The following is a 12,446-nucleotide window of genomic DNA, read 5'->3' as shown; positions in this document are numbered from 1 at the left end:
GGTCCATGGGGTCACTAAGAGTCGGACATGACTGAACGACTTCACTTTCACTTTTCACTCTCATGCATTGGAGAAGGAAATGGCAACCCACTCCAGTGTTCTTGCCTGGAGAATCCCAGGGACGGGGGAGCCTGGTGGGCTGCTGTCTATGGGGTCGCACAGAGTCGGACACGACTTAAGCGACTTGGCAGCAGCAGCAGTGTGTATTTATATATATATTTGTTGTTGTTATTTAACTGCTAAGTTGTGTCCAACTCTTTGCAACCCCATGCCCTGTAGCCTGCCAGACTCTTCTGTCCATGGAATTTCCCAGACAAGGATTCGGAAGTGGGTTGCCTCTTCCTTCTCCTGGGGATCTTCCTGACTCAGGGATGAAAACTTGGCAGGTGGATACTTTACCACTGAGCCACCAGGGGAACCTGTTTATATATAAACACACACACGTATATACCCAGAAAGAAAGAAAGTGAAAGAAAGTGAAGTCGCTCAGTCGTGTCCGACTCTTTGCGACCCCATAGAGTGTAGTCCACCAGGCTCCTCCGTCCATGGGATTTTCCAGGCAAGAGTACTGGAGTGGGTTGCCATTTCCTTCTCTAGAGGATTTTCCCAACCCAGGGATTAAACCCAGGTCTCCCGCATTGTAGGCAGACACTTTACCGTCTGAGTCACCAGGGAAGCCATTAACGCATCAGTAATAAAGACTTCTCTTTGGTTTCTACATCCTTTAAAATATAATGTGCTTCAAGTTAGGACATCTAAATATGTGCTGTGAACACCCAGCCTCAGCTCACCATCTTCATCGCTTTCCTCTAGGTTACGATGAAGATCATGGCAATGTCTCCTGCTGGCTTCTGGCAAAGCAGGAGAAATAGGTACGATCTGCTGGTGACGTCACTGGGCGTTGTCTGGGTGGTCCTTCACTTCGCCCTCCTGGTAAGCACATCACTGAAGTTCATTTTAGTCGGTAATTTCAGTTCAGGTAATCCTGTTTCCAGTCCCATTTCTGTCCAGACCTTGCTTTAGGACGGGATTTCTGTGCTCAGAAAGATACTGGGTGTCCTCAAAACAGTTGTTACCTTCAGTGTCAGGGGCTGTGCCAAGCCCAGGTGGGCTCTGAGTCACTCAGACTCATTTACATGACAGATGGTTCAGAGTGTTAAAGAGCTGCAAGTCACTATGCCAGGAATCGAGAAGAATGTCATGGGCAAGACAAAGACCGTACCGCTGTCAAGAACCTCACAGCCTGGAACTTCGGACCTGTATTCATCAAATGCTACTGGTCATATATATATATATATATATATATATATATATATATACACATATACACATATATATGTGTGTGTGTGTGTGTGTGTGTGTGTGTGTGTGTGTGTGAAAGTTATGGCCAACCTAGACAGCATATTAAAAAGAAGAGACATTACTTTGCCAACAAAGGTCCATCCAGTCAAGGCTATGGTTTTTCCAGTGGTCATGTATGGATGTAAGAGTTGGACTATAAAGAAAGCTGAGGGCCGAAGAATTGATGCTTTTGAACTGTGGTGTTGGAGAAGACTCTTGAGAGTCCCTTGGACTGCAAGGAGATCCAACCAGTCCATCCTAAAGGAGATCAGCCCTGGGTGTTCACTTGAAGGACTGATGCTAAAGCTGAAACTCCAATACTTTGGCCACCTGATGCAAAGAACTGACTCATTTGAAAAGACCCTGATGCTGGGAAAGATTGAGGGCAGGAGGAGAAGGGGATGACAGAAGATGATATGGTTGGATGGCATCACTGATTCAATGGGCATGAGTTTGAGTGAACTCTGGGAGTTGGTGATGGACAGGGAGGCCTGCCTGCTGCAGTCCGTGGGGTCACAAAGAGTTGGACATGACTGAGCGACTGGACTGGACTGATATATATGAAATTTAGACAGATGGTACTGATGAACCTCCTTTCAGGGCAGGAGTAGACACACAGAGAACGGATCTATGGACACAAGGTGGGAAAGGGAGAGGGGGATGAACTGATAGAGAAGCACTGACATAAATCCACTACCACGTGTGACACAGCTGCTGGGAAGCTACTGCACAGCACAGGGAGCTCAGCGTGGTGCTCTGCGGTGCCCTAGAGGGATGGCATGGGGGAGAGGAGCACAGGGAGTTCAGCGTGGCACTCTGTGATGCCCTAGAGGGATGGCATGGGGGAGAGGAACACAGGGATCTCAGCGTGGCGCTCTGTGGTGCCCTAGAGGGATGGCAGGGGGGAGAGGAGCACAGGGATCTCAGCGTGGCGCTCTGTGGTGCCCTAGAGGGATGGCATGGGGGAGAGGGAGGGGTACCCACGAGGGAGGGGATGTATGTATACATATAGCTGATTAAGGTTATTTACATCAGAAACTAATGCAACATTGTAAAACAATTATACTCTAATAAATAAAGCTAGTTTGAAAAAAATAAAATGAAAAAAAAATGTGTCAGACCTCTCGGACCTTGTAGTTCAGGTAAAGGATTGGGTCCTCATCCTGGGAGCGTGGGGTGTCATCCCTTCCAGAATGCAAAGAAAGAAGGTATCTACACTAGGCTTTGGGCTCACACAGCAAGAAGGAGCAGCAAAGTCCATGCTTGTCCCTTTCTCCAGACAAATTGTAGCCAGAAGCTACTCAGTCCAAGCAGGACGGTGAGTAAGCGTCCTAATTCTGGATGTCCCCAAAGAGAATATCTCATACCTGCAAGACCAGCTCACCCTTCTGCCTGACTGCTCCTGCCCTTCTCTGAGAACCTGTGGTCCTTGAAGAACGTTCCTTCTCCGTTCTGTTCTGCAGCAGACTGTTGTGAAGGAAGGTGCAGTCCTTGTTCCCATCCCAAGATGCTCCTGTGCAGACTCATTCATTTCCTTGTTGTTGATGTTGTTCAGTTGCCAAGTCATGTCCGACTCTGTGACCCCATGGACTGCAGCTCGCCAGGCTTCCCTGTCCCTCACCATCTCTCAGAGTTTCTTGAAGTTCACGTCCATCACATCAGCGATCCATCCAACCGTCTCATCCTCTGTCACCCTCTTCTCCTTCTGCCTTCAGTCTTTCCCAGCATCAGGGTCTTTTCTAATGAGTTGACTGTTGCATCAAGTGGCCAAAGTATTGGAGCTTCAATTTCATTTCCTTGCCCCTCACCAAGGAGCTTCCCTTGCCGGGGACCCACCTGTGATGGGCGTCATTTGACTAAGCAAAGTTCCCTGGGGAATAATCAAGCTTTGACATCAGCTTAATGCCACCGTTGTCACTGAGGTTGTAGCTGGTGGGCTTTGTTCTCAGATGAAGCTCTCTTCATCATGGACCACACAGACTCATCTCTTGCTGCTAATCACATGCTTGAAGGAAGAGCTGGGTGTGTTTCTGAGAGGGAGGGGACTTCTCTGAAATCAGCGTAGACTAACATGGATGCGGCCGGCTGGGCTCCAGAGGAGACCTTCACAGAGAAGGAAGCTGGAGCTGACCGCACAGTCTCTTTCTGCATCAGCACCCCATCTGGTTGGAAGAAGAAGCCGGGATCCCTTTATCTGCTGTCTCCCTCGACTTCTTCCTGTTGCATTGTTATCCTAGGGACTTCCCGCCCCTGCAAGGATCTGGTCACTATTTTATCAATATGTAAAGTAAGTTTTAAAATACAGAGTTCAGCTGAGCGACACAGAGATGAAAGTTCCATTTAAGGTTTGATTTTATAGCTAATACTTATTCATGAGTTTTGGCGGTGACCTTTTCAGCACCTTTTTAAGATAAATTTCTTAAGAGGAATTTTCACATTTTATTAAGCTCATTATTCAGTAGACTTCACAGAAGGCTTAAAATGAAAGATGGGACTGTAACAAGATCTTTCGTGCAAATTACAAGGGGCTCTCCATTTAAATTGCAGAACGCGTACACCTACATGATGGGAGCGTGTGTGATTGTCTTCCGGTTTTTCTCCATCTGCGGGAAGCATGTGAGTACCTTGTGAAGATGCTGTCAAAGGTCACATGTACACCAAAGGAAGGAGAATGACTAGCTGGCTGTGGCTGCCCTTCTGGGTCTCTAGGGCTGCAGCTAACAAATTCCTAGACACCATAAGTCAAAATGAGCAAATAATGAAATGAATCGGTTGCTTAGTTATCTTGTGATATGTTTCCTGACATTTGTGTTGTTTTATTGATTCTTCTCATTTGCTAAGTGAACTCAGTCATCATTTAAAGATAACATATCAAGCATGAAAGCAAAAACTAATGGTCTTTCTCAATGCTTATTTTTATTGTTTTTATTTTTCATAGAGGTAAGTCGTCTGGGCAGGGGGTGGTTCTTTCCAGATGGGGCTGGTGGTGAAGAACACACTTGCCCATGCAGGAGACATGAGAGATGCGGGTTCAATCACTGGGTCAGGAAGATCCCCGGGAGGAGGGTATGGCAACCCATTCCAGTATTCTTGCCTGAAGAATCCCACGGACAGAGGAGCCTAGTGGGCTACAGCCCATAGCGTCACAAAGAGTCAGACATGACTGAAGTGACTTAGCACACACACACACAAGTCATTTTCAGTGCAAAGAAGGAGAATCTTCAACAAACATTCATGATCCTGTGATTCCACATTTCTTGATATCCTTGTTAATGCTCAACACATTACATGTGTATTTTTCATGTTTAAGGCACGGTTTCCTTTTTTTGTTACTCACTTTATCTCATATATAGTCCATATTTCCACATAATCAATATATTTTGTATTTGATGGTTATTTGGTATTTTCCATTGTTCAGGTTTTGTTTTTGTGAATGTCTATTTGTATAAGAATCCTGAGTCTACTTGCTTTCAGCCAAAAATATACAGAAGGCATCACAGAGAATCAGTGAGCAAGAGAAGAGAAAAATGGGAGGCTAAAAATATTGGGGTGGAACTTTCATTAATTTGGCAAAAGAGGCTGAAGTTTGAGATACAAGTAGAATTTCTTTATGTCAAATGATTTTAATAATATTCAAATTTAATACCAAATAGCAAGCAACTTCCAAATGTTGTTGTTCAGTTGCTGAGTTGTGTCTGACTCTTTGCAACCCCATGGACTGTGGCCCACCAGGCCCCTCTCTCCATGGGATTTCCCAGGCAAGAATACTGGAGTGGGTTTCCTTCTCCAGGGGATCTTCCCGGTTTCTTTACCACTGAGCAAGCAACTTTCAAATGATATCCTTGTAAATCACTTTTGTGTCAGACTGCTTAAATGGTATGTCCTTCCCAAGATGGCTTGTGAATTGAATATTCCCTGTATCTCTCTCTTTTTCTCTCCTTCCCCACCCCATCTTCAAATCCTTCCTCTGCATTCAGGTAACACTGAAGATGCTTCTCCTGACGGTGGTTGTCAGCATGTATAAAAGCTTCTTTATCATAGTGGGCATGTTCCTATTGCTGCTGTGTTATGCTTTCGCTGGGGTTGTCTTATTTGGTACTGTGAAATATGGAGAAAACATTAACAGGTTGGTGTATATTTATCTTTGTATTCAAATAGTAAACTTTTTTAGTAATGAAATCATGAGTAAATATGTACATGTTTTAAACAAAGATAGGGAAGCAATTATTTGAAAATTAAAGTAAAATGACCAAATTTTAAATAATGTTTTTCTCATTGAAAACAGTATGCATGCTTACTTTAGAAACTTTAGAAAATTCAGAAATAAAAGAAAACAAAAAGAACTCATAATTCCATCCCCATGCAGAAATAACCACGTCTAATGCCTGGTAAATTCCAGAAATTTTTCTATTACATACTGCCAGAAGTGATATATTATTTTTTTTAATTAAACAATTTTGAGATGGCTCTGGGATTTTTCCTTTTTTTAAGACAAGCATTGTAATTTAGAACCCACAAATGATAATTATACATGAAAAGCATTTTTCAAAGATTGTCTTAAATTTCGTGGAACTGTATCAGAGTATTTTTTCTGAAGTCCTAACAGAAAAAAAATTAAATGTATCATGTTGCAGAGACTACTTATTTGATACATGGTGGTTACATCTTTTATAGCATAATCCTTGTAAAAGAAGGAATCAGTTTTAATTGTCAACGCTTGCTTTCCCAGTCATTCAAGATGAATGGCAATAAATTGTTGGCGCTGTGCTAGGGTTGAGCTATTGAGATAGCTCTAATTGGAGGCAAGTGTAAATAACAAACAAATAAGAGGCTGTAACCTTTGGAAATGGTAGCTTAGCAACCAAATTTGCTCCAAAATCCACCTGTTTTGATGGTGACAACCCTTCCTACTTCCTGACAAACCATATCACTCACATTGTTTGTTTGCTTTTCCTCAAATTAGGCATGCAAACTTTTCTTCAGCTGGCAAAGCTATTACTGTACTGTTCCGAATTGTCACAGGAGAAGATTGGAATAAGATCATGCACGACTGTATGGTAAATGTCTCTTCATTACTAAGAAAGCCTAGACTTAGAAGCAGATGAAACTCCTTGGTGATGTAATGGCACCATCATTCTTGTAGTGTCAAGACTGTATACAAAACACATATCCTGGCTCTTTAATCCATAAAGCTGCATCCTCTTAAATTACAGTATATACACATACAAGAAAGATATCCAGTGAACCCAACTCAAGCTATTGTAGTTCCATTCAACAAATTTGTGTCGTTTGAGCATTGTTCTGTCCCTCCGTCTTTGACATTCTGGCAGTCAAGTTCAAAGAGGAGAGTTCCGATTCTTTGATTTAATTTCTTCAACAGATACTCACTAGACCCCTGTTTTTGTGTTGGCCCCTGTACTAGGTGCTAGGGCTTCAGCGAGTCCAAGGCATTCTCGAGCAGCTTATATCAGGGGTTCCGAGCCATACTCTTCCCCAGGTATCCTCGCTTCTAGGGGCTAAGTCTTCACCATCCTCAGGTCTCAGTTCAAAGCCAGTTCCTTCAGGAACCCTGCCCAACACTAAGACTGCATTCTGTGTTCTCCAGGTGTTCTGTATTTCTTCTTGGCTGTGTGTTGCACAACTGTAGTGAGTTATCAGCTTGATTGGTTCATTTCATCTCCCTCTCACCCTCCAGACCAACTGAAAAAAGAATTTCTGCAAACATGGCGGTTCAGTGGCCACCACTCCTGTGTGGTTATTGAGCCCCCGAGGTGCGATTGGTGCAACTGAGGAAGTGAATTTTCAATCGTATTTTAATTGTATTGACTGTTAATGAACATAACTTTGAAATTAGATAGCCCCATGGAGTGGGCTTCCCTGGTGGCTCAGATGGTAAAGAATCTGCCTCTCAATGCGGGAGACCCAAGTTCGATCCCGGGGTCGGGGAGATAGCCTGAAGGAAAAAATGGCAACCCCGTCTAGTATTCTTGCCTGGAGAATCCCTTGGACCCAGGAGCCCTGAGGGCTACAGTCCATGGGGTCACAAAAGAGTCCAGCTCGACTGAGCGACTAACACTTTGACTGTCACTGATGTGGAGTTGGCGGCTACTAGGTGGACCGCAGGACTCTAGACTGTCAGCAGCAGGGAGGAGGGGAGGGGCCTGGGGATAAACCAGGCACAGAGGAGGAGCTCGGGAACTTTATGTATGAGTGAGAATGTACCAAAGCAAAAATAATACAAGGCAGAATTGATTAAATTCTAGATAAAAAAAATAAACAAGCAGAAGGCCGTGGAAACGTAGAAGAAAGACCTAGGTCTCTCTGACCGAAAGAAACCTGGAAGTTTCTCAGAGGGTGTGAGTTTTACTGGGCCAGTGGAGACTGGGCAAGCTTAGGGATTCCCCTGGTGGCCCAGTGGGGACTTCGCCTTCTGGTGCAGGAGGTTCGGATTTGATCCCTGGTCAGGGAGCTAAGATCCCACAGGCCCTGAGGCCAAAAAAAAAACCTGAAACATAAAACAGAAGCAATATTGTAACAGAGTCAATAAAGACTTTAAAAAGGGTCCACATCAAAAAAAAAAAAAAAAGAAGGCTTTTGATAACCCGAAATCTTGTGCCATTTAATGACGTCTCATAGTGATGCTCCAAGTATTAGGATTCCGGCTTTTTCGTACATAATCTGAATGTGAATTTGCTGTGTAGCTCGAATCTTCCTAAATCTTAAGCCATTACTGAACTCGGAGAATTTTTTAAAATGCCTTTTTATCTGACTTTCTGCGTTTTGCATCACAACGACTGCTGGCTCTTTGGAGCTAGTGGAGGTGGCAGAAACCGTCTCTTGGGAGAAACGACTTCATTTTTGTTGTGCTTCTCAAATGGCAATGAACTTGGGATTCTGCAAGACCAAAAGCATGGCATAAATGAAATATTCTTTTTGATTTTGACCGCAGATGGTGTACCCAGTGTATGGGGCTCTGAGAGATCACTTTGAAGTTAATTAAATTTTATATTGTTAGGAATATGTTCACAATTACAGTTAGATAAGGGGAATTTATATTCTCTTCTGTTCTCACCCTGGCCCCCCCCTCTTCCCTGCCATGGCCCCACAGGTCCAGCCCCCCTTTTGTACTCCCGATGAATTTACATACTGGGCAACAGACTGTGGAAATTATGCCGGGGCACTTATGTATTTCTGTTCATTTTATGTCATCATTGCCTACATCATGCTAAATCTGCTTGTAGGTAAGTGATGCTCGTTGAATATTTTCTCAATCTCTTTAAACTCAGGTTGTTAGATAATTATGTACAATTTCCAAGTAATTATCGCGGGTTGCTTGGGGTGGGTGTTTTATGGCATTAATTATAAATTGTTGCCTCATGGTCCAGAAACTGAAAAGACCTTTGGAAGGCACATAAATGACAGTTGATTGCAATTTCAAGAGTTGTCCTATTTATTATGTCCATTAATTTCAAAAGCTCTTCTCATGGGTTCAGTTGAACAAATATCAGAAAAGGCTACCTTTGCCACCTTGAAACATCACAATTATGTTTTCAAAAGATATACGTTGTCCACCCAGCTGTGGGGCCACCAGAACTCAATCTGACTTTTAAAAAGTGCCCTGGAACTCTCAACAAAGAGTTGAAGCCAGCTGGTGTGAGCAGCTATAGACACAGAATGCATGTTTATGCTCATGACCCTCGTGTTTTGGAAAGGCAGGAGCTGGATGAATAGTCTGATTCAAGTGTAAAACATGCCAACTTGGAAACCGTACTAAAAGCCCTTTAAAAATTTGGCTTATAATGTAGGTGATAAAATTCATTATTTATAATCGATGTTTTACTTTTTGGGAAAAATGACAGATTAGCATAATTGCCTAACATCCTCATTTTTCTTTGCTTTTCTTTTTTTTCTTTAGCCATAATTGTGGAGAATTTCTCCTTGTTTTATTCCACTGAGGAAGACCAGCTTTTAAGTTACAATGATCTTCGCCACTTTCAAATCATATGGAACATGGTGGATGATAAAAGAGAGGTGAGAGAATCGATTATTATCTCATGCCCTACCCCAAAGACACTTACTGCCTTATTGCAAACTTTTCAGTGGTTTTGTGGTTGACAGTTGACATGTATTGAATTTGGATTGAACAGCCATTGCTGAATTGCAGAAAGCTGTCATTGACAATTTAGAAGGATATGCTAGGAGGGGAGAGGGACAAAAGAGCTCCCCGTCCTGTTCTTTCCAACCGTAAGTGTCCTCTCCTTCCGACATTCAGAAGGTCAGCAAGGAGAAGAAACTAAGGGAGCTCTAAAGAGGCCAACCTGGGCTCAGGGCAGGATGGGGTGAGGTTTACATCACCATAGTGATCTGTAAGGCAGATTCAAACAGCAATTCTGATTAGAAGTGCAAAGGAGTTATTTAAGTGGTTTCTGAAAGTTGCCATTTTGGACTTTACCATTTGGATGTTTTCATCATAAATCTTATCCAAGATTTCCTAGAGTTAGAGCAGCAGCTGCTCTTGCCCCCTCCCCTCCCCCGCCCCTCCCTAACCCCCCGACCCCCTCTCCCTCTTCTCCCCGCTTCTTCCTTCCTCACCTCCTACCCATCCCCCTCCTTCCTCCCCTTCCTCCTCTTCCTCCTTCATCCTCGCAAACCCTCAGGCACAGTTTTAGGCACCAGGGATGTGCCTGTGAACAAGATGGCAAGGTTCCTGTGCTCACAGAGCCTACAGGGAGACAAACTATAAAAAGTGAGACAGTAATGATTGTAAAGATTATTTTTATTTCAAGAAACTATAAACACTTTGAAGAAGATGTGACATGGTAGAGTGGCTGGAGTTGGCGGCAGATGTTTTAGTAGGGTGGTCGTGAAGGCCTGGCTGAGCAGGTGTTATTTGACTTAACATCTGAGGAACGAGAGAAGTTCAGCCACGGGCAGACCTCGGGGAAGATCTGGAAAGGGTTTCTGGAAGAATTGACTGCAGACACAGAGGCCAAGGAGCCAGAAGCAGAGCGGAGGGGGTTTCCTGGACCAGAGCTGGGGTCTGCAGAGCAGCGCATGGCTTTCCCCAGGGCCTGTGCTCTCTCTCCCCCTGGTGCCCCCACCGCCCCAGGCACTGGTCTGCGGGGTTCCTTCCAAGACAGTGACCTGGCTGAGCAGGTGTCTGGCCCCCTCTCCATCTCACCTGATCTGCTGAGCTCTCCATCACTGCCGCATGCAGGGACCTGCCCTCCGTGGACACACACGCATGTCGGCACACTGCTCACACATGTGGACATCAGTAACTGGCAGGAATTCTCGGGCTGCCAGCCTCCCTACCTCTCTCCCAGTTCCTCCATTCAAAGTCAGAGCCAGGCTGGCACTGCAGGTTTTGTTGCCCCGAAGGGAGTGACCCGTGTTAGGGGTTCGGAGTCTGGATCTGCTGGGAGCCGGTCTTCCTGGATGGGATTGCCCTCTTGCTGGAGAGGACCCGGAAAGGAGTGGTCTTTCGGCAGAAGAGCAACTCAGAATCCATAATTAGCCATGCCCAGCATCTGGACTAAGTGAAGAGGACGATCATGCCCACATGGGCCCCGTGTCCTCTACTCAGTGCATCACTCTCCTCTCGGCTCACATGTTAGACAAATATGGGCACAGGCTGAGTCCATGCGACAGGCACCAGGGAGAGACCGTAAAGTGGGAGCCGTGCTAGGGGAGATGGAGGGTGACCTCTGCCCCTCCTGGCTCCTGGGCTGTCCCGCTGTGGCGGGGATGTCCCTACCTGCCCCCCTTCCACCCCCAGAACCAGAGAAGTCCCCGCAGAAGCTCCCAGGAGCCAGCTCTTCATCCCGGTCTCCTCCGAGTGTGCAGACCCACCCTGCCTCCAGAGCCCAGCAGCTTCCTTGCTCTGCTGGTTTATGGCAGCTTCTGAGGACTAGCTGTGGGCTCTTTGGCTGTGAAAACAGAATGCCAAGCAAAAATGACAGTGCTCTGTTACCCGGCTTCCTCAGTGGCTCAGTGGTAAAGAACCCGCCTGCCAATGCGGGAGATGAGGGTTCGATCCCCTGGAGGTCGGGAAGATCCCCTGCAGGAGGAAATGGCAACCTACTCCAGTCTTCTTGCCTAGAGAATCCCATGGACAGAGGAGCCAGGCAGGCTACAGTCCATGGGGTCACAGAGAGTCCGACGAGACTTGACAACCATCAACATGCTCTGTCGCCAGGGGGTGATCCCAACCTTCCGCGTGAAGTTCCTGCTGCGGCTGCTGCGAGGCAGGCTGGAGGTGGACCTGGACAAGGACAAGCTTCTGTTCAAGCACATGTGCTACGAGATGGAGCGGCTGCACAACGGCGGTGACGTCACCTTCCACGACGTGCTCAGGTACGGGGTGGGGGCAGGGGGCTTGGGGGGTCGGTTCCCAGCTCTGAGTCTCAGCTGCAGGGGCGGCTGCAGGAAGGAAGACATCCAGAGGGCTGGGAACCTGCTCAGTTCCTGGGGCCAAGCTGGGGCTACAGTCCGATCAGTCTTCTCACCTGCGGGTCTGACCAGAGTTGGCCTGGCCCACCCAGACACACATGCCCCTGCTTGGTTGACACACCCCATTTCCAGACATTTCCTGAGGACCCCAGATAGGACAAAAGGGCAGACGGAGGCTCAGCCCTTTCTTCTCTCTGAGCAGCTTCTGCATTATTTGCTGCCGCTGCTGCGTCACTTCAGTCGTGTCCGACTCTATGTGACCCCATAGAGAGCAGCCCACCAGGCTCCCCCGTCCCTGGGACTCTCCAGGCAAGATCACTGGAGTGGGTTGCCATTTCCTTCTCCAATGCATGAAAGTGAAAAGTGAAAGTGACGTCGCTCAGTCGTGCCCGACCCTCAGCGACCCCATGGACTGCAGCCCACCAGGCTCCTCTATCCATGGGATTCTCCAGGCAAGAGTACTGGAGTGGGGTGCCATTGCCTTCTTGCTAGGATTGCTTTAACAAACTCCCACTCTCTGAGCAGTCTAAGCAGTCAAGTGGATTGTCTAGAGGCTGGAAGTGAATTCCAGGAGTCAGCAGACGGGGTTCTCTCTGAGGCTGGAGGAGGATGGGATCCAGGTCTTGCCCGGGGCTGCTGGTGGTTTGCTGGTC

General features: G+C 46.2%; 1 protein-coding gene across 2 annotated transcripts in view; it reads left to right on the top strand.

The window, feature by feature from the left end:
- NALCN (sodium leak channel, non-selective) overlaps positions 1-12,446 on the top strand; it is a 300,944-nt gene that overhangs the window by 275,679 nt on the left and 12,819 nt on the right. For both annotated transcript variants that reach the window (XM_061435322.1, XM_061435321.1), the window contains 7 exons: positions 814-933; positions 3,889-3,957; positions 5,319-5,467; positions 6,305-6,398; positions 8,450-8,582; positions 9,257-9,372; positions 11,540-11,697. In XM_061435322.1, coding sequence (XP_061291306.1) covers positions 814-933; positions 3,889-3,957; positions 5,319-5,467; positions 6,305-6,398; positions 8,450-8,582; positions 9,257-9,372; positions 11,540-11,697 — 839 coding nt within the window. The remainder of the gene's footprint in view (positions 1-813; positions 934-3,888; positions 3,958-5,318; positions 5,468-6,304; positions 6,399-8,449; positions 8,583-9,256; positions 9,373-11,539; positions 11,698-12,446) is intronic.

Source organism: Bos javanicus, chromosome 12 (genome assembly GCF_032452875.1).
Source record: "Bos javanicus breed banteng chromosome 12, ARS-OSU_banteng_1.0, whole genome shotgun sequence".
NCBI lineage: Eukaryota > Metazoa > Chordata > Mammalia > Artiodactyla > Bovidae > Bos > Bos javanicus.
This window is presented reverse-complemented; position numbering and strand designations above follow the sequence as displayed.